General features: G+C 48.2%; 1 protein-coding gene across 1 annotated transcript in view; it reads right to left on the bottom strand.

The window, feature by feature from the left end:
• KCNN4 (potassium calcium-activated channel subfamily N member 4) overlaps positions 1-21871 on the bottom strand; it is a 47365-nt gene extending 25494 nt beyond the window's left edge. Inside the window, exon 1 of the mRNA XM_081920743.1 lies at positions 21199-21871. Within this exon, the coding sequence (XP_081776869.1) occupies positions 21199-21399 (201 nt within the window). The 5' untranslated portion in view covers positions 21400-21871. The remainder of the gene's footprint in view (positions 1-21198) is intronic.
• Positions 21872-22115: the final 244 nt, after the last annotated feature.

The following is a 22115-nucleotide window of genomic DNA, read 5'->3' as shown; positions in this document are numbered from 1 at the left end:
ACCTCAGGGGAACAAGGCTGGCACAAAGCTCAGGCCGAACAAAAGGAAGTAATTGTTCACAGGGTTAACAAAAAGGTTAATAACCGGGAAGGGGGTGGGAATCGCTGCAATAATTGCCACATTTTGGCTCCGTTGAAAAACCTGCACTGGTTTCCAGTTTCTTTGTGGGCCTTGAGGTCCAACATCCCAACAGGGCACAACCACGGATGTCATTTACACACACACAAACACACACGGCCTGGTGCTCTGACTAGTGTCGGGAGAGCTGGGAAGAGTCATTTTGATTTCCCACAGTGCCCTTGATGTGGCCTTGCTCCAAGGAACTGTGGGGAATGGAAACAGCATCCGTTTGGCATCCGTCTGCCTCAGAAGCCAATGGAGGACTGCGCCTTTGGGGGTGAGGTCAAACTGTCGGGAGGTTACATGGCAGCTAGAAACATCAGCTTAGTGCACTGGCTGGTAATTTTTTTTTTAAAAAGGACTGAAGTGGTTTGCAAAAAGAATGAAACGACAAAAAAAAATCAGTAAAAACAGTTAAAAACAACTACACTCAAACTTCGGTTCCCAAATGCCTCCGTTTTGGAACGTTTTGGCTCCCAAACCAGAAGTAAGTGTTCCAGTTTTTGAACTTTTTTCAGAAGTCGAACATCTGACGCAGCTTCCGCTTCAGTGCAAGAAGCTCCTGCAACAAATCAGAAGCTGTGCCTCAGTTGTCAAACATTTTGGAAGCCAAACAGGCTTCTGGAACAGATTGTGTTCGACAACCAAGGTTTGACTGTATTTTTTTTTTTAAAAAAAAATTAAAATTAAAATCAACAATAAGCTAAAAACCTGATTAAAACACATGTCAACATTCTATATCTCTGGGTAGGCTTCTCTAAACAAAAAAACTCCAATTCTTAGCAGGCACTGAAAAGAGTACAGTGAAGGTGTATGCCTGATGTCAAAATGCTCCCCCCCCCCCTCCACACTGGCACTGTGGGTTAAACCACAGAGCCTAGGACTTGCCGATCAGAAGGTCGGCGGTTCGAATCCCCACGACGGGGTGAGCTCCTGTTGCTCAGTCCCTCCTCCTGCCAACCTAGCAGTTCGAAAGCACACCAAAAAGTGCAAGTAGATAAATAGGTACCGCTCCGGCAGGAAGGTAAACAGCGTTTCCGTGCGCTGCTCTGGTTCACCAGAAGCTGCTTAGTCATGCTGGCCACATGACCCGGAAGCTGTATGCCCGCTCCCTCGGCCCATAAAGCGAGATGAGCGTCGCAACCCCAGAGTCGTCCGCGACTGGACTTAATGGTCAGGGGTACCTTTACCTTTACCTTTACCCTAGTAGTATATGCATTTTTGTACAATTTGTCTGGAAAACTGAACCAACCCAGACCCTATGATCATCCTCTGATGATCATGTGTTAGGTGCCAGGCAAAAATATTCCTCTTTTCTGAGGCCTTTGGCCAATTAAACAATCTATGGTCTTTTAAACTGCAGGGGTGGGTTATCGTATCGTTTGTTACTATGTTATATATCTTCATGTTTTTATACTATAAACCGCCCTGTGAGCCTCGGATAAAAGGGGGAGGGTTAAGTACTTTAAAAACTGAAATAAATAAATGAATTGCGAAACTCAGAGAAGTATGAATTTTGAACGATGTCTGCATTTCCATTTTGGGTTACTGTTTTCTGAAAGCGTAACTTGGGTTGGTTTGCCTTCAGACAAGTACTGAATCAAATGTCTCCCGCTGTCCATAAGGGCAAGTTGGTGGATAGATGGTTTAGCCAAACAGCATCATGTGAGATTCTGCCAGCCTGCCAGTGCTATGATGTAGGTCATTCTTTGCCCTGAACTGTGCAGCAGAGGGCCTTCTTGGTAGTGGTGCCCTCCCTGTGGAACACTTTCCCTTCAGATAAAGAACTATGCAACTTTTAGAAGACATCTGAGGGCAGCCCTGTTTAGGGAGGTTTTAAATGTTTGATGCTTTCTTACATTTTATATATTCTGTAAGCCGCCCAGAGTAGCTGGGGAAACCCACACAGATGGGTGGGGGATAAACATCATCATCATCATCATCATCATCATTATTATTATTATTATTATTTACGCTTGCAAGCGCGTTACCATTTTATTCCAAAAACGGCAGCTCTCTGCAGCCCTCGAAGAGGTGGTTCTACTTGTTTCTCATGGAATGGAAGGAGTTAAAACCCTGCTGCGTGGGGCAACAGATGAGGGGTGTGTGACCAATCGTGTGCTAATAAAACAATTGAATCATTGTGGGTTTTGTTGGAGGCAACAGCTTTCACCTGGGCAACCAGCTACCACCTGAACCAGGTGTTTCCAGACAGGCTTACTGGTTTCAGGGCAAGGCTGTCCCCTACACACACAGACTAAAATCCTATTTACAAGCATTTGGAAATTAGGCACAGAACTCAGGTGTAGAAATAAATGCGCCCGTGGAAAAGAATAACTCAGCACTCAATTCTTTCCAAGTCTGAAGGGCATTGCATACATCCCTTGGGAATTAGGAGGGTTGGCTCACTGAGCCAAAAAGGGGTCTTTTGTTGCAGACTTCAGGTGTCTTGCCCCTTTGGAAACTGCTGGAGGCAGAGTCAGCTCATCGGTCCATCTTGCTCAGCCTTGTTTATGCTGGGTGGCATTCGGCTAAGTTTTATTCAGAGCAAACATACTGAAAGCAATGGACCTGATGGTCATGTTCACTAATTCCAGTTGGTTTACCCTGTGGAACAACTCAGCAGTTGTCTGAGCAGGGTTTCCCCCCAGCCATACTTGGAGATGCAGGGTTTTGAACCTGTGACCTTTTGCATTGCAGGGCAGATGCTCTGCCACTGAGCCACGGTGTCCCCTGCTACTTTTTAAAAATTTTCAATTAAAAAAGAAACAACTTTCTTTTCAGGCAGCTGGGCATACTGCAAAGTGCAGAGCTGGTGAACTCTCAGCCACATATCACCTTAATCTCAGCCAAGGCATCAATATATATATACAGTACAGTGGTACCTCGGGTTACGAACTTAATTCATTCTGGAGGTCCGTTCTTAACCTGAAACGGTTCATAACCTGAGGTGTGCTTTCGCTAATGGGGCCTCCCGCTGCCGCCGCGCCACCGGCGCACGATTTCCGTTCTCATCCTGGGACAAAGTTCGCAACCCAAGGTACTACTTCCAGGTTAGCGGAGTTTGTAACCCTAAGTGTTTGTAATCTGAAGCATTTGTAAGCCGAGGTACCACTGTAAAAGAGTATGAGCGAGTTTTCTGTAAGGATAATAGCTCAGCAGTAGAGCATTTGCCTTGCATGAAGTACCAGATTCCCAGAGTTTCTAGTAAGGCTGTGAAGAGACCCTTGTCTAAAGAAACCCAGGGAGCCCCTGCCAGTCAGTGCAGACAGTCCTGAGGTAGATAGACCCTATAATCTGGACTCAGTATAAGTCAGGTTCCCGTGTTCCATCACAGTAAATATCAGTGTTCCCTTACGTACGCTGTTTCCTTTCCGTAAGTGATTGCAGTTAATAGCTCGCTCCATCCCCCTTGTCGGTATCAGGCTCATGCCAAACCATCAGTCAAGTGAAAATGAAACATGCGGCAGCAGAAAAGGGTCGCCTTGAGGAACTCTTGAGTTACAGTGGCAGGGAGTTCCACAGGCTCTGGAATGTAAGATGTAAGGAAGCACAGCTGTCTAAAGCTGTACTTCTAAAAAGCGGGTCTGTGGCTTAGCAGCCCTGAAGGTTATGACGGGAGGCAGTAATGCTTCTGAATGCTACTTGCTGGAAACCGCAGGAGGACAGAATGCTGTGGCCCTTGGGTCCTGCTTGAATCTGGAATCTGACTGGCCTCTGTGAGAACAGGATGGTGAACTAGGTGGGCCACTGCAAGGATTTTTGTGTGTTTGTGTTTTCTTACGTTCTCCTCCAGGACCCCTATACTTTGGGGTGCTCTTAAGTTCCAGTTTCGTGTTGTCAGCCTGTGTCCAGCTGAGTTCTTTTAGAACATAGCAACACTCCAGATTAAAACATTCCAGCCCTGCACCCCCCGTCTTTCCCTCGAAAGTGATAAAAGCTTGGAACGGTAAGGGGTCTTTGTCCTGGGGAGAAACATTTGCCTTGGTGGCGTTTCCAGTGCTGGGCTGAAAGACAAAAAGGTCGGGGGGGGGGGGGAGCACTTCTGGCCACTAAAGGACAGCCAAGGCAGTACGGGAGACACCCTGGGCAAATATTATTACAATAGGGAAGGTGACTGAGAGGGGAGGCACTCACAAGATATATAAGCAAGGCAGGCCTCAAAGGACAGCCAAGACAGACAGATAGAGGCACAGGAGGGGGCAGAGGAGAGAGTTGAGTAACCCATGCTGCCTCCTCCTCATGAGTCTCTTTTTAAAGCCAAAATATATCCTGACTTTGGCCACATTCACACCATATATTTAAAGAACTACAATACCACTTTAAACAATCACAGCTTCCCCTAAAGAATTCTGGGAGCTGTAGTTCGATATGGGTTCTGCGAGGTGCTACGATTCCCAGAGTCCCCTGTGAAAAGGCATTGGTTGTTAAAGCGCTCCGAAAATCATAATTCTTCGAGGGGAACTGGGGGGTTTCTCCCAACAATACCCAGCACCTTTAACAAACTACATTTCCCAGGATTCTTTGGGTGTGAATGTGACCTTTATTTACTCCAGGGGTCTTCCCAGCTTTGCCCTTGGACAGCCCTGCTCTGCTTCCTCCTCAAGTGCCTTTGCCTGACTGGAATGTGTCTTTGACAGGGACGCGGACTTATAAAAAATATTGGGGGGGCCCGGGAAAGCTCATGAATAATAAATAAGCTCATGAATATGCAAATAAAGTGGCGCCGCCTCCTCGTGAGCGAATAGGGGAGAGCGTGCTGCGCCTATTAATCAGCTCCAAAGGAAATTGGGTGGAGCTTTTGCTCGGGAGGGAGGGCAGGAGGCATGCAGCCCGCCCCTCCCTGTGCATTTTGGGCTGGGGGAGGGGCGGCGATGGCGCTCTGCTGGAGGGGCGCCGGAGATTATTGGGGGGGCGGAGCCCCCCCAAACGAATTTTTGAGGGGGCTCGGGCCCCCTCAAGCCCCATGGAGTCGGCGCCTATGGTCTTTGAACTATGATAATTCCTCTTGTTGCTCGAATGGAGGTTAGAGAGAGGTAGGGGTTGGGGTCGCATGCAGAAATCTGCAACTTTTACTGTGCAAAGGTAAGAGTCATGCTTGTGATCCACCTGTTTTGTCTCCAGCCCCGCCCTCCATTTGGCAGGCGGCCCCTGGAAAGTCACCCGTGAGGGCATGCAGCCCTACTGGGTTCCTTCTTTGGTCTGTTTCTGTGAAGCCATTGGCCGATGTGGGAGTGGAGGCCCTTGCACCAAAAATAACCCCTTTTCAACACTTCCGCATTTCGCTCCAGGGCATGGAAGCTAATTTACCATATTTTTTCCTCTATAAGACTCACGTTTTCCCTTCTAAAAAGTAAGGGGAAATGTGTCTGCATCTTATGGGGCGAGTGGAGGCTGCACAGCTATGCCAGAAGCCAGAACAGCAAGAGGGATCGCTGCTTTCGCTGCGCAGCGATCCCTCTTGTTGTTCTGGTTTCTGAAATTCAGATTTTTTTTTCTTGTTTCCCTCCTCCAAAAACTAGATGTGTCTTATGGTCCGGTGCGTCTTATAGAGCGAAAAATATGGTGCTTCGCTTTTCAGGTGGGGGGGGGGAGAATGTTACAGATCAACATCAGCTTTTCATCCCTGCAATGCAAATTCTGCAGCAGGAGCTGCTTCACTAGTAGGGGGAACAGCCGGTCCAGGGTGTGGTCTGAGCATCCCTCAGGCATGCTGGACCAAAGTCTCTGCCCCAGTATCCTTGGAGAAGCAAGAAGGCATCCACCTGTTTTGTGGACAGATAAACAACCCCATGCTGAGCAGAAATGCAACAGGTACATCTTTGCTCAGCAAGTAGCCATAGATAGCCTCCACAAATTTTTCCTATCCTCTTTTCATTCAAGCTGGCAGCCCTCAACTACTATCAGGGCAAGGGGAAGCCATCATGGTGCCTGCCAGGTGTGTAATTTTTTTATTTTTTGTGAGTTCTTTCAAAGTGTTTTGAATATTGTCTTTTAATGTTGCAACCTGCCCAAGGAACTTAAGGTGAAAAGTGGGTAAGAAATGAACAAACAAATAAACTACAACTCCCATCAGCTGCAGTCTGCATGGCCAATGGCACCGGATCCTAGGAATTGCAGTCCGCTACCTCTGCAGAGCAAACACATCAGCTACTGCTCCATTAAGGGCACAGAGTCGCTCGCTGTAAAGATGGCAAAAGATGGCATTAACTTGCCACAGCTCGAGGGTGAGGTGGAATAAAGGGACCAGGAGCGGAAATAACAACTTTTGCGGCTTGGCAGCACCCACTAGGCCTCAAATCCCTTCCAGAGTTTGGATTAAAAGCTTAACATTTACAACTTGGCTCTCCTTTCCATTGAATTCCAGTCATTGCACTTGCAAGGTTTTGCGTATGTGTGTGTGTTTTGTCCCCTTTTGTGACGTCTGCACTCCTGCCATCCCTAACCACTATCCCTTACTCTCCTCCCAGCGCTGGGAAGGAACTCCTGGAGTCTCTTGGCTCCTCTGCACCCTTGCCCTGGGCAGTTCCCACTGCTGGTGGCGGCTTCTCCGTGAGAACACATGTCACCTGGCCCATCCGGATTAATATTTATCCTGTCACCGGTCCCAACGCTGCCTCCCCGCCCCCTCCAGCTCCACAGCCCCTGCCGTGAAGGGAGCAATTGTGTCCTGAACAATCGGACAAGAGAAGGAAGTTGGGCTTGCTCCATGAGCCGGGAGAAGGGGCTTGCCCGTGCCAGGAATGGTAGGATAAGGAAATAAAGAAGGGAAAAGAGAAAAGCCAAGAAGACGCAGCCTTGTTCTCTCGCTGAGGTGGTGAACCTTCCTCTGAACTGGACCTGCGTACACAGCACACCTTTAAAGCCCATTTTCCCCAGAATCCTGGGAGTGGTAATTTACCTCACGGAGCTACAGTTCCCAGCCCCTTAAAGGAACTACAGTTCCCAGGTGGGGTTGCCTTAAATGTATGGTGCATATGCTGCCCAAGTCAAGTAATCTGAAGTTTGTGTGCTAGTTAATCTGTTGGAAGATTCAGAACAGTGCAGGGTGCAGAACTAGATGGGTCACCTGCCTAATCTAGCAAGCTCTTCTTACTGATTTCTTTTGTCCTACGTGCTACCGGCTGGCTGGAATCTGAAGCTGCAAGCTCTCCACGCTGCAAAATATTGTTGCAGGTAGCCTTGAAAAATGCACAAATGCAAGAAACTCAAAAGGCCAGTGTGCCGCTTGTTCTTCTGTGTGCCTCTTGCTTGTAAATCCTCCAAAGGCCAGACAGATCTTAGTCCGCCTTGTGGTGCAGCGCTAAAAACTGCTAGCACATTTACAAAGCTAAGCAGGGTCTCGTATAGTTTCCAATTGGATGGGAGTCGACGTGTTGAGCTACATCTCTACAGTTTTATGATCAATGGGTGGACTTCTACGATCTTTGTGCTGATCCAGCGAGGCAATTCTAAGCTTTCATGCTAATGGTGACTGGATACGCACCATACATTTAAAGCACACTCCCATCCTCACAGAGAATCCTGGGAAGTGTAGTTTATCCCACAGAACTACAATTCCCAGCACTGTGGATAAACCACAGCTCCCTGGATTCTTACCCAACCTTAGCTGCTGAAATGGATTTTATCTGATGTGTGGAAAAACCCAAGAGAGATTTTGCTTAACTGAGCCTTGATTCAACGGGTAAGATTAGATTTTCGCAAGGCACGGCCGCTAAACAAACAAACAAACATCTGTTGGATCAGGGGGGAATTAATTAGTGCACAATAAGATCAAAATACAGGTCAAGCAAAAGTGTAAATGAGTTCTTTATCAAGAAATAACCCATCTTTAGGAGAAGCAGGTCTGTTGTGCAAGAACTCCTGACCAGCTATAATTGCGCAAGGTTAATTTCCCAGAACGTGACTGGGTGGCCCACCCAAAAACAACAACAGGCTGGAAGTGCCCAGGGAAATGCAATGAAAAGTGTGGGGTGAACCAGCGAAGATGTATAAACACCCCACAAAGCCAATCAGAATGAATGCTCATTGTTTGTCCCACAAACAAATCAGAACTTATGCTCAGTAAAGACCAGATCTAGGCCATACCATACATTTAAAGCCCTATGATACCACTTTAAACACTCACGGCTTTCCCCAAAGGACCCTAGGAAATGTAGTTTAAGGGTGCTAAGAGTTGTTAGAGACCCCTGTTACCTGACCAGAGCTACAATTCACAGATTAGTTTCAATCTCTTTTCCCAGGGAACTTTTCCAAAACTAGCCCCCCCCCTTTTCACATTACTTCTGGGTTTTTTGCCCCCCACCCCATGCACAAAAAACTCTGCTTGTAAAAAAAGCAAATACAGTGGAACCTCGTGTTACATACTGTTATGTACTGAAGTTCTCACCCTGGGCAAGCAGGGGGATTCTGTAGATAGTTATGCAAATAAGGGATTGAAAGTGACGTTCAGTGATTGGATAGTTTTAGAAAATTGTTACAGTTACGTTGTACTGGAGCTCTATATAAACAGGCTGACTGAACCCTTCAGTTCAGTTCTGTTCTGGCCTGTGAATAAACAAGAGCTGTTTGAAGAATTGCTGTGTCGTCTGATGTATTCACCCACAACTTAACACATACCGTCCTCCTTACAAATGCTTCAGGTTACAAGCCCTGCTAACCCGGAGGAAGATGCTCTGGTTGCGAACTTTGCCCTGGGATGCTAGTGGAAGCTGCATGCTGGCGGTGCGGCAGCAGCAGGAGGTGACATTAGTGAAAGTGCACCTCATGCTAAGAATGGTTTCGGGTAAAGAACGGACCTCCAGAACGAATTAAGTTCGTAACCGGCGGTACCACTGTATCAGTGAGAATACCTAATAATAATAATAATAATAATAATAATAATAATAATAATAATTTGTTTGTGCCCAACCCATCTGACTGGGTTGCCCCAGTCACTCTGGGAAGCTTCCAACAGAAAAATATCCTGATAAAACAGTATGGCTGACTGGCTAGAATCCTGAACATAAGCATTCCATGCTGCAGCACTTTGTCGCAGGTTCCATTCTTACCAGTCGTGAGATAAACAGGGGAAGGGGATGTTGCCAAATATTCGGCCTGCGAACGTCCAAAGGCTGAGGGTGAGACGGACCTTTGTGCTGGTCCTGCAAGGCAATTCTTTTATCTTCTTTCAAGACGGTTAACTGGGACTGTGTGCAAAACACACCTTTAAAGCACATGCACCTGCCAAAGAATCTCAGAAACTGTAGTTTACCCCTCCCAGAGCTGCAATTCCCAGCACCTATAACAAACAAACTACAGTTCCCAGGAGTCTTCCCAGGAGGGGAGGGGATGTGCTTTAAATGTATGTTGTGTACTTAGCCCCGCTCCAGTAATCTGAAGTGCATGCACTAGTTGAAAAATTAGGTCTACTCTGATTTCCTTCATCCTATGAGCAGCAGGCATCCTAAGCTGTAGCAATCCATACTGCAACATTTTGTTGCAGGACCACCTGTCCTGACTCTAGAGCATGTGCAAAAATCCCAGAGCGCCACTTCCTGCTCTGTGCGCCTAAATGTCACTGAGGCGACTCAGTGGGGTCCTGTCTGTGCACCTCTGCATCTCAAGTCACATCCTTGTGTTCCTGTCTTCACCTGTTGCACATGACCTGATTTGTTTCCCTCCTCCCCCCACCCGCACCGTTTCTCAAGAAGCTACAGGATACATACGGATCGTGACAAACTTCATGTGTACTTAGCTTCAAACCCCAACAGCGGGAGCGCACTGGGGCCAGAGTAAACAGTAGCTTGTGCTCAGCCTGAATGCGTTTGAGCTGCCCTTGTTATTTCGATGATTACAATAAAATCCACTGTAAGATGAAAACGTTTCGTTAAACATTATTCGGAAATGGTTATCGCCAGTCGACTCACACACCCTTCATCAGAAGCTGACACGGGAAAGTTTACACAAATTACCACAATTTGGTGGAGTGTGCGCAGACAGGAAGGGGCTCCGGCAGTGATTATGAGTGTGAAACTAAATTGAGGGGGGGGGGGTGTCACTTGATATGTTGCTGGTCTACAACCCCATCACTCCTGACCATTTCCCATGTTGGCTGGGGCCGATAGGAACCGGAGTCCACCATCACAGGTTCACATCTGTGATGGGTCAGATGTTCCAAATTCTCAAGCCTCCTTGTTTTTCTCTTTGGAAATGCCGGTGGCTCTGCAATAGCTGCGGGTGAACCAAACATTACTCTTGCCACCTTCTGTGGTCTTCATTCCTCTCCTCTATCATCTTGTGACGTTGCCCCAGCTTTGCCTTTTCTCTGCCTGTTCCCAAAAACTTATTCCCTACAGTCACCCTTGGGTGCCAATGGGGGAAAACACCCCTCAGCACCTGCCCATTGCACTGCTCCACATGCCAAAGAGCCAACATTAGTCCCTTTCCTGATTTTATCTTTCGCCTCCTGCTTTGATTTCGTTCCAGCCCATTTCCACTAAAGTGCTATGAAAACGTTTTTTGCTCCTTTGCCTAAGCCAGAATTACCTTTCTTACTAGATAAGAAAGGTCAACTCTGTGAAGGTACGGACAAGTTGCTCAGTAAATCCCAGAGCTGCATGCCTCTGCTTAGCTCCTCTGCATGTCCATTCAGATCCCAGTTTGCAAAACAATTTTTTAAAAAAAATCTATTTATGTTGGAAAAATAAACACCCCCCTTTGTTCTGTTAAGTGGAAAACTCCCACCCTTGCAACACATTAAAGAGAATGAGGGGGCAGGATTCCAGATTGTACCACTTGAGACTGCAGGTGTGTTTGGCTCTTACTTCTGGATATTCCGGCATTCAACAATGAAAATACAACTCCTTGCATGCAGAAAACTAGAACACCATGGAGAAGGCTGTGTTAAAGTTTTTCCCCATTTTACTAATTTATTACTTTGTGAGGAGACATGGAAAACCATGCTCACACCCCTAAAGTGGTACAGTCCAGAATCCTACCACCACATGTCAATCAGCTGGGAAGCAACTGCAATCCAGCCCAGGGCCTGCTTCCCAGCTCCTGTAGCTGAGTGAAGACTTGAACTCAGGCCTCTGAGGATGCCACATGATTACAAACCTCCAGTCAGAAGCATGGTTTCAGAGTCAAGCAGGGAGGTCAAAGCAAAGTTCCTTGCAAGAGCTAGGTTGTAAACTATGCAAGAACTGACCTACTGGAGCAAAACCCAGAGCTGTTTGCAAGAGCTCAGCTGTTAATCAAGTTAATCAAGAACTCTGCAAGATTCAAGTTTTTTTTTACCGGTAAGTGGAAACTGGTATTCCAGGCCAAATAGTTCAAGGCGGATCACTTGCTAATCTGTTATAGTAAGGCTTTAAAAACAGAGCAGAAGTAAGACTGAAATCTGCTTAATCCTGATGGGTCAGCAAATTTTGACCCAGCAAGCTGAATGCGGGCTACCAGACATGTAAAGGTGGCATTTATGAGATTGAAGAACGATCCCCTGGCTTGCCTGTCACTGCAAAAATGGGGAAGGAGTCAAGCACCAGCCTCTTCCATACATGACTGGTGGGTGACATTTGGCTGCTTGTTCCTGCCTCTGAAAGACGCCAACGTGCATTTCTTTTTACCTGAAGTTTAAGAACAGGCTCTGAAGGAGCCCAAATATTAAAATGCCTGAGCTGGCAGGAATCGGATTTATTTTCAGGTTCGGTACCAGCGAGTGACGAGGGCAACGGGGAGGTCACTATAGCTCACAGAAGGCAGCTCTAATCATGGTACTCCTTTTTGAATCCGAGTGCAATATTTAAATTGGAGCACATTTACTGAAACATTTCCCCTGCCTCCAGAAAAATAAAAATCAGCCCCCTTTCCTCTGCAGCCCAGACAGAGCCCTTTGCCTGTGTTTCCCTCCTTGTTTCTTCCAGCCAGCTTCTCCGACGTGTTCCCAAGCAGGGAGCGGTCACAGAGGGGACCTAGAACGGATCCGAGGTCTGTTTGCAGACGGAGGTTCAGGAAAGGCTCTTCATCTTCCAGGGGAAACTTGCTCCAGATTTCTGCGCCCTTGGGAGGCAGAGCTGCCGTCACATAGCAGGGCAAAAGCAAAGAGACCTGAAGCTGTAGAAAGGGAAAATATTTCCCCTTCACAGCGGGTGGGGAGGTAGAGGGCAGGGGGGCTGCATGCCAGGACTCCTGGGTCCGGGGCTTGTGCACTCATCCTCAGACTCTGAAACAAAGGGCAGCTTTCTGTCACACGCTGTCCCAAACACAAGGAAGTGTGGGCACAAGATGCTTCCTCAGTCCTCTCCGGGTCTGTGCAAGGTTTCCCATCAAAATTGGGGGAAGAGAAGCTATAAACCCAACACAAAGAGAGCATATGCTCTGCTCCTGTTGTATCTAATCTGCAATGTGAATCTGTCCCAGGAAAGGCACAGCATCACTTTATGGATCTGAACAGCACTGGGCACGCAGCTCAGGACATGCAGGGTCCAAGTTTAAGCATGGCAACAGCAGCTACACGTCTGGCTCTCTTTCTGAGTGAGACCTAATAACAATGTTTTTAAAAAATTGAAACCGGGCAATTTTAGAACACTGTCTCAGAAGTCTTCACATCAGCCCTATAAGGTAGGTCTAGAGGTCTTCTTGCTTCATTGACTCGAAAACAAAGCAAAGCAGCCCAAGCAGGTTTTGATCTCTGGGCAATTTGCCAGACCTCTTTGCGTAGAAGCCAGAACTTTTGGAGTGATTGCCACACTTATTTTTATTTTTTTTTAACAAAGCTGGACTTTTCAAGGTCAACAAGCTCTTTCCCACACTCGCTTTATAGAATCCTGTTCTGCAGAACCCCAGTCCTTCTCAGCAAACAATTCAACATAGAAGCAGCCTTATTTGAAGGCAAGCTATTGGTGCATCTGGCTCAGTATTGTCCACACTGATTGGTAGGGTCCTTCCAGTATATTCTGCATACATGAGAGACTGTGGGGTTCCTCCATTGCCCCACAAACATCACAATAGGATCTGTGCTACAGAGCTGGGGGTGGGTGGACAGGCTTCAAACTTGCAGCGATGGTTTTGTGGAGGAGTTTTGCCAAAGAGCAGAAGCAGATATAGGGAGAGCAACCAGTTTGGTCGCCCTGGATGCACAGCCTTGAGGGTGCCACAACTATCATTTGGAATGGAGTACAAGAGGCAGGGGGTGCTGAATTTTGGTGTCACCTAACATACCACTTAAATTTGAGGTCCCAAGGCCTGCTGCTGCTGAGATCCACCAACCAGAGTCTGGTATGACAGACTTACTTGCAGAAATAAATATGAACTCAGGAATTCGTTTTGAGTACCAAAGACTGAACGAAACTCACAAAAAGCTACTCCTGGTTAATCTGCCAGGAGGGTGGAGTCTTTTTGTTGCAGCTATCGTTAAACAACTGGGCTATAGGTCTACCTCTAAACGTATACTAAAGTATCTTGCAGATTTTGCAGAACCACACAATTGTGAATCATTACCATGAATTGCTGTTGATCCCAACAACTTATTTTGGCTTGCTCATTGCAGTCCTCTCTTGCAATGCCATCATTTGATGAGGGAGAGGGAGAGGTGTTTAACCCATCCCACTCCCCATTGAGCTCACACTCCTTTTGGAGCTCAGTTCAGCAGGTAGATTTTAAGCAGCTGCAGGGCTGATTTTCAGGGGAGGATCAGGGTAGCGGGGAATAACTCAGCACCCCCTGACCTTTCAGTTCTTCCTTGCATGTTAAGGGTTTGGTATTTCATTCCTTATAAGATACAACACCTGCTTTTTTATTCCCCCCCCCCCGCAGTGATTCGCATTGTCTCCTGCCCTCAACCTGTGGGTAAATAGATGAAATCAATAATCTCCCCACCACCAAACAAATTGAGGTAAAAAAGAACTTTGGAAAAAGCAGGTCATGCCCTCAATTTATTGTTCTCACTAGTGTTGCTACTTCCTCCCCCTCTCTAGTCAGAACTGCTATACTTTTTTTTAAAAAAAAACATTTGCACAACAGGCAGAAATTCAGCAGGTCTTTTCCCCAGTCACCACATTGCCAGGTCACACTGCTCCTGTTGTATTTCTGCTTGTCATACCTCTCTTACCAATGCAACCCTCTCAGGCCAGCAGGCGCACAAAAACACACCCTGCAAAAGATGGCAACACTGTTTGGCATTTACAAAGGAAAGCTCAGGGATTGAATTCCTGGCACATTCTGGAAGGGGATCAAGGAGGAAGTAGCTAATCACCCTACAAAGACCCACCTTACACTCTGGGAATGACTGCTCCACAGGAAGTCTCCTTCAAACACTTTAGAGGTTTAAGAAGCACTTTATAGATGCATGCTGCTGCCCAGCCACCTCCAAACCCTGTCCCTGCCTCAGCTTTGGTGATGTCACAGAATGTTTACCAGCATTCTAACAGCTGAGGAGAAAGGACCAGTTATGGAATGCTAGCAACTAGTGATGTCACAGAATGTTTACGGACAATCCAACGGGGATGACTCAGAAGGGTCAGATAAGCAAGACTGACAATCTGCCTCAGCTACTTTATCTTATGGATCACTTAGGCTGGCCTACAAACACACACACAATCAATTGCGGGCTTTAACCTCAGCACCTTCTGTGTTATGCAACCGATACAAATCTTTCACTTCAGCATGCAGTTGCCCCGCTATGCTGGGACTTGTCCATTCAGTCCTGCACCCCACCCCTGAATAAGCACATTCCCTTCCCTTTTCCGTGGTCTTGATGTCCCCAACGTCCTTCCACCCTGCAGGTCTCTAATTGCAGCAGGAGCAAAATGCAATAAATCTCAAGGGAGGGGATGGAGGAGACAAGCCAGAGCGAGGACTTTCTGTTTCCTGCTTCTCTGGGATAAGGTACAGGAGACATTTTTACGGGGTGGGAGATCGGCAGAGCTTGGCATGCTTAGCAATGATCCGCACCATACAATTAAAGCACATTCAATGCTTGTTTAAAACACATAGCTTCCCCCAAGAATCACAGGAACTGTGGTTTGTTGTGGGTGCTGGGCATTGGAGCTATATGAGGGGGGAACTAGAGTCCCCCAAATTCCTTGGGGGAAGTTGTGTGCTTTAAGTTGTATTGAATGTGCTTTGAATTGTTGTTGGCACCCATCTGTCTCGAGAGACAATGGAGTGCACTCCAGGGGTGAAGCCAAACCTTTGGTGAATCACAGCGCCTGCTGTGGCTGCAGGGACCGGTAACTTGTAGCTGCTGCCTCCTGCGTTGTTTTTGCTGTGTTAGCAGCACAGAAGCAAGGGATTTGAACCCTGGTCTCCCAGGCCATAGTCCGACCCTCTAACCACTACACCGCACTGGCTCTTGGTGATTTTTGTGTGCCTGCTGTACCACTTATAATGATTTTTAATTGCGTTTTGATTGGTCCCTTCCTTTCTTATATTGCACTTCATTGCATTCCAGTTCGAATTCTGCAGAACTTTACAGAATTCAAAGGATAAATGTTCTTCTTTACAGCCTTGCCCTGGACCACCAAAATGAAGTTTGCAGACCACCAGTGGTCCACAGACCATGGTTTGGGAAGCCCTGCCCTATAGTAACACAAAAGGGGGTGGGATTAAGACTGGGAAAGCATGGCCGGTCTAGGCCCATCTAAACAGGTTGTGCAAAGAGGAACTCTGAAAAGACAGATGCCAAACGACAGAAACCCAAACCCCACTTGTTCCCTGTTTTTCCCCATGGCGCCAGACAGTCAGCAGCATTTGTGCAAACTGCTTCGGAAAGTCTCCAGTTGAAGGACCTTTGGTTCTGAAAGATGCTGAGCTATGATAAACTTTTAATTGTAAGTGCTTTCGAGAACCTTTTCATATTCTTTTCGGTTTCTGTTCCTCCCGTTTGTTTTGGCTTTGGGAGTTGAGCGGAGGATGCCCTCTGAATGCCCGTCTCTGGGAATCACAGGTGGGACAGGTGCTCATGCTCTGGCTTGTGGGTTTTTGTGGGAACAGGATGCTGGACTAGGTGGGCCATTGGCCTGATCCTGTAGGATTCTTCCTATATTCTTATTTGAAACTCAGCCTCCCAGCTGCTGTGCTGGAGCAGCTCAGTACACCTAAACTTTATAGCAACAATGGGGCACCTGTAACCCGCCACAACTCCCATCATCCCTGACCATTGGCTGTGCTGCCTGGGGAGTGGAGTGAGAGTGGGAGCTTGTCAACAGCTGGAAGGCCATAGGTAGAGTGGCAGAGCATGCTTGGCATGTAGAAGGGCCATGAAATCTCCAGGCAGGGCAGGGGAGGTTCCTGTCTCAAATCCTGAAGTGGTGTAGACAATACTGAGCTCGACATACCAGTGGTCTGACGTAGCTTTCCATGCATCTTAAGAGGAGATTAGCTTCTATGTTTGGCTGCTGGTTTTGTGGGAAGGGTCGCAGCAGTTTGATTTCACCCCCCCAGAGACACACTCCATTGTCTTTTGAGAAATATGGGTGCCAACCATGCACGTAGCCAGGATTTTTGTTAGGGGAGCAGGCTTTTGTTTTGGGGTGGGGAGAACCTCAGATTTGTACTGATTTTTATTGATACACCCATGATGCCAACAACAACATTATTCCAGCCTTTGGCAACCTTGATACCCCCAGCTGTCTTGGACCACAGCTCTCATCTCCAAATCAGCTGGCAGGAACCATGTTGGAATATTCCAGTAAAAGCATTGCTTTAAGCGCTCAGTTAATGCAGTTTAGGAAGTTCTGTGCATGCTGAAAAACAAGACTTCTGAAATAAGAAAGAGATTGTGAAACTGGAAGAAAACGATGCGGTGTGTCACGGACGACCCTGGGGTTGCGGCACTCATCTCGCTGCAAATGAGTGCCCTGCAAATGGGGCAGGAGTGGCGCTGTGGTCTAAACCACAGAGCCTAGGGCTTGCCGATCAGAAGGTCAGCAGTTCTAATCCCCATGACGGGATGGGCTCCCGTTGCTCAGTCCCTGCTCCTGCCAAACTAGCAGTTTGAAAGCATGCCAAAAAGTGCAAGCAGATAAATAGGTACCGCTCCGGCGGGAAGGTAAACAGTGTTTCCGTGCACTGCTCTGGTTCTCCAAAAGCGGCTTAGTCATGCTGGCCACATGACCCGGAAGCTGTACGCCGGCGCCCTCAGCCAATAAAGCGAGATGAGCGCCGCAACCCCAGAGTCGTCTGCGACTGGACCTAACGGTCAGGGGTCCCTTTACCTTGACCTTAATGTCCTGCAAAGACACACCGCATCATTTTCTTCCAGTTTCACAATCTCTTATTTCAGAAGTCTTGCTTTTCAGCATGCACAGAACTTCCTAAACTGCATTAACTGTGTATCTGAAGAAGTGTGCATGCACACGAAAGCTCATACCAAGAACTGACTTAGTTGGTCTTTAAGGTGCTACTGGAAGGAATTTTTTTTGTTTTGACTATGGCAGACCAACACGGCTACCTATCTGTAACTGCATTAACTGAGCGCTTAAAGTCAGTGGCCTATTATCATCAGCCATCACTGTCTGGCTGTCTTTGGCTTCCTGAAGCAGACAAGCAGATGAGGCTGGCTCTAGCCATGTAGACTTTTCATTTGCATTACAAATGTGGGGTAATACAAACACCAGCGTAAGCCTCACTTGTGAAGAAAGCTTACAGCCCTTTTGTTATCAAGGGGGGGAAATCTACAGTTAAGAGCTGCCTGCAGGCAAGGGAAGTGCTTGATGTAGTCAGAGCCAAGATGACTCAGACCAGAGAGCTATGCTACACAGTGTGATGAGGAGGGTTTGCAAGCTCCACACCTAGATCCACCAGCACAACTTACCCAGGAGAAACTCTGTTCTCTTGCTTGTGGTGTAGCCAGTCTGAGCCAGTGTGGCGTAGTGATGAGAGTGTCAGATCTAGGATCTGGGAGACCAGGGTTCAAATCCCCACTCAGCCAGGAATCCCACTGGGTAACTTTGGGGCCAGTCGCTGCCTCTCAGCCTAACCTACCTCACAGGAGACCAACTAAGTTTGTTATCGATGTGAGCTTTCGTGTGCATGCAGACTTCTTCAGATACGAAAGCTCATACCAATAACAAACTTAGTTGGTCTCTAAGGTGCTACGGGAAGGAATTTTTTTATTTTGTTTTGACTATGGCAGACCAACATGGCTACCTACCTGTAACTACCTCACAGGGTTGTTGTGGGGAGGGGGACAAGTGTCAACACCAACTTGGAGAAAAAGTGGGATATAAACGTGAAAATAGATAAAATAAATAAAAAGTCCCCAAGTTGCTCAAGGTTCTCTTGCTCCCCATTCTATCCTCGCAACAACTCTGTGAGGTAGGTTAGCCTGAGAAGCTGAGACTGGCCCAAGGTCATCCGGTGGGCATCGCTGGGATAGCTCAGTCGGTAGAGCATGAGGCTGTTAATCTCAGGGTTATGGGTTCGAGACTCACATGGGGCGAAAGATTCCTGCATTGCAGGGGGTTGGACTAGATGTCCCTCATGATCCCTCCCAACCCTACTGATTCTGTGATTTGAACCCTGGTCTCCCAGGTCCGAGTTCAACACTCTAACCACTACACCAAGCTGGCTCTCCCTTCCACTACATCTCCCTGTTGAAAGCACCATCACTGTTTTGTCTTCTGGCAGACACACATGGACTTGTCTGGGGACACAAACAGTGGACTCTTTCCTCCTCCAACACAGAGGTACACAAATCAGTGAATATGGAGGGTCTTCTTTTCCCAAGGGTGTTTTTTCTTTCTGCTTCTGGAGTGGGGAACCTCCAGTTCACCTCCTCCCATGAAGTCAAAGGTGGCACTCCAAGCTTATCAATCTGGCCCTCAGGATTCTGCCCTCTGGACAGCCCACCTCTCCAAGCCATTGTCCTCGCTGGGCCTGTTCTGTGCTCTTTCGCTTGGCTGGAATGCATCCTCGAACTGGGACAATGCCTCTTGCTCGTAGGAGTGAAGAGGTGTGTTTGGGTGCTCAGAAACCTCTGGCTTTTCCATGGCTGTAACACACAGCCTGCTGTAAGTCACACCCATAGAACCCCATCCCCAAAACAGCCATGGTTTGGAGGACTCAGAAGTGTCCTCACATATCGAGTGCATAGCGTCAGATATCACAGGTTAGCCACAAACGGGAACCCACTTGTGCTTTTGAGGCAGGAAAGTCCAAGTGCAATCCCTTCTCGGCTGAGACACACAAATTAAACAGGAGAAGGAAGGAAGCTGCTGGGATGTTCTTTTGCATGAGCTGCATCGGAATGAGCGGCTGTTCATTCCAGGACCAATCCAGAAGTGATGCAGGAAATCCCTAAACAGGATCTCTCTCTCTCTCTCTCTCTCTCTCTCTCTCTCTCTCTCTCTCTCTCTCTCTCTCTCTTGCAAATGTTAAGAAAAGCTGCAGGACTGAGAGGGGGAGGACTGAGAGATGGGCGATTTCACTATTTGTCTGGTTAAATTCTGCACCAATCCTCTATCTGCCCCATGGGACGAAGCACAGTGGTACTAGCAAAACAGCTGGGCTAAACAGCAGCTGGAAGGTTGATTTAATTGGGAAACTGGCATGGAATGAAAGGGTTAAGCACGTACACACACACACACACACACACACACACGGTCCTGATTAATACCTTTGGCTGTTATTAGCATATATATTTTTTAAAAAAGCAAGATGCTGTTAATAAATTCCCCGCATCATCTCTGCCCCTCAGTTCTCATTCACTTCAACAGGGCTCCTGCAAAAAGACTTCTAAGAAATCGAGGTGTTTTTTTAAAAAAACTTCTCTGTGGATGATGCCCTGCAGATTGGGTCCACCTGTTTTCCGCTCCCTCAACCACCAGAGGCCGCTGCCTCACCTTCCCTCGTGGTACGGCCACCTCCGAGGCAGAATCCAGGCAGCAGGCAGGCACCTACTTTGAGTAGGTCTTAAGGAAGGGGATCGAGAACCCGGAGACCTTCTAGGTGTTGTTGGACCACAGCATACATCACACAAACCCCAGCCAGCACTGCCGGTTGTCTGAGATAATGGGAGCTGGAGTTCAGTGGGACAGATGTGTGCAGGATTTCCCTGAAGCAATTCTTGAAGCCACCATGTGTGCTGGTGGCCATCATAACACTGGGTGGCAATGAGTCCCGCAGGTTAATTTAATAGAGCCAGTTTCACCTGTATGTTAATTAACTCCCACTTTTATCACCGGGGGTGGGGGGTGGCAGGGCGCTCTTGAGGAGCAGGCAGGGTCATGACTGAAAGCCACGCATGTTTATTGTTCTGAGGCTATTGTTTTGTTGCAATGCGATATTGCACTGGGCAACGGAAAAAGAAAATATAGAAGGATGCCTTCCCAGCTCACAACGTCCTAAACTTTGGTTTAGGAAATGGCAAATGGCCTCCATTTCCCTTTGATACCTATTTTGAGTGTTTGGTGCAGATGCAAAGGGGTATGGGCAAGGAAACGTCACGTTTTCAATCTTCCCCTTCTCCCAAAGAACTCAATCCCTTCGCAGGCTACTTAAGACCAAAGTCACCCAGTGAACTTTATTGCAGAGTTGGGTTTTTAAAAAGACTCTTCCCATCCATCCAAGACCAAGCAGTCAGTGCACCACAACGACTCTCCAATTATAGGTTGTGCATGTCAACGGAGGGACTTGTGGTTGATGAGAGTGCGTGCCAGCTTTTGAATTCCACAGAATTCTTCGTCGGGTGGAAAAGCAGCAGCAGCAGATTCTTGGGTGTCTCATCAGGGATGGAGAGTTCCCACCCTCCCTGACCATTAGCCTTGCTTGACTGGAGTCCCATAACATCTGTTGGGACACCACGGACACCATCCCTGATGTATAGAGAGAGCAAAGACCACGAATCTCCCGCAGCTGACCCGATTTTAAGAGAAGTTTCCTTCTGCACTCTTTCTGTATCTTTTCTGCATGAGGCAAAACTTTAAAAAGTCCCCAAATGGGAACGGATCTGGGAAAAACACATGCTATTAAAACACCTTTGCTAACCCTGGCGCCTTTCAGATGTTTTGGACCACAATCCCCATCAGTCCAAAACATCCGGACAAAGAACATTTGGTTTGTGAGGGCTGTTAAGAGTGGAGCGGAAAGGTGACTTACCTGACAGCGTCCAAACCAAGCCAGTTCGGTGTGCAAAATCATCAGGAAGATGCCGAGAAGGGCGATGCCCAGCGCCCACCCAGCCAGCTTCTTCTCTTCCCCCAGCAAAACTTTCCTGCCTCGGAGGCGCCGCAGGTTGTCGCCGGGCTCTCCAGGGATGGGCAGCACCGTGGTCTCCGCCGGGTCTTCCTTGCTCTGCATCTCTTGCGCGCTGCCAGGGACGGACGAGCGCTTGGCCGCCGAGGTTGGGAGGCAGGGGCTGAAGACCCCCTGGGCAGCCCCCCATCCCTGCCTCTTGAGCAGCCAGCAGGCAGCCAGGGCGAAAGAGGGGGGCGGTAGGGGTGTTATGGGGCGGTGGCACCTGCTGGCGCTCCGGGGTGGCCGGGAAAGGAAGAGGGTGGAAGAAACAAAAAAAGAAAGCAAAGCACGAGCGACGCGTGGGGAAAGCGAGAACAAGAAGGAAGGCGAGCTGGAAGGTCCGGAGAAGAAAGAGAAAGTGAAGAGCGTGGGTTTCAAAAAATAATAATTTAAAAAATGGAAGGAAGGAGGCCAGAAGGAGAAAGAGCGCGCGGCGAAGTTCTCCAAGCGCGCGGAGCCGGTGGCAGCGATCCGGGCAAAGAAGAGGGTGGAGAGTGGAGGCAGCCCCAGAGAGCGCCGGAGGAACTGGGCAAGTAGCCGGCGGGCCGGTCTCTAGTGCTTCGTCACGGGGCAGGGCAGGGCGGGGGCTCCCCGGGGAGGGAACAACGGCGGAGGGAAGGCGGGAGGGAGGGAACCTGAGCGCCGAAGCAGCGCAAGGAAGGCGCGCCGAAGGGCCGTAGCGCAGCGAAAACGCGCCTGCCTTGCGCGCAGAAGGTGCCGCCTTTAGTGCCCCCCCCCCGGCCCCGGGCATCGCCCAGCGGGTCTGGGGGTGTCCCCTG

Source organism: Podarcis melisellensis (assembly GCF_964234715.1).
Source record: "Podarcis melisellensis genome assembly, chromosome: 8".
Taxonomy (NCBI): Eukaryota; Metazoa; Chordata; class Lepidosauria; order Squamata; family Lacertidae; genus Podarcis; species Podarcis melisellensis.
Note: the sequence above shows the minus strand (reverse complement) of the source record. Positions and strands in the feature narration are given on the sequence as shown.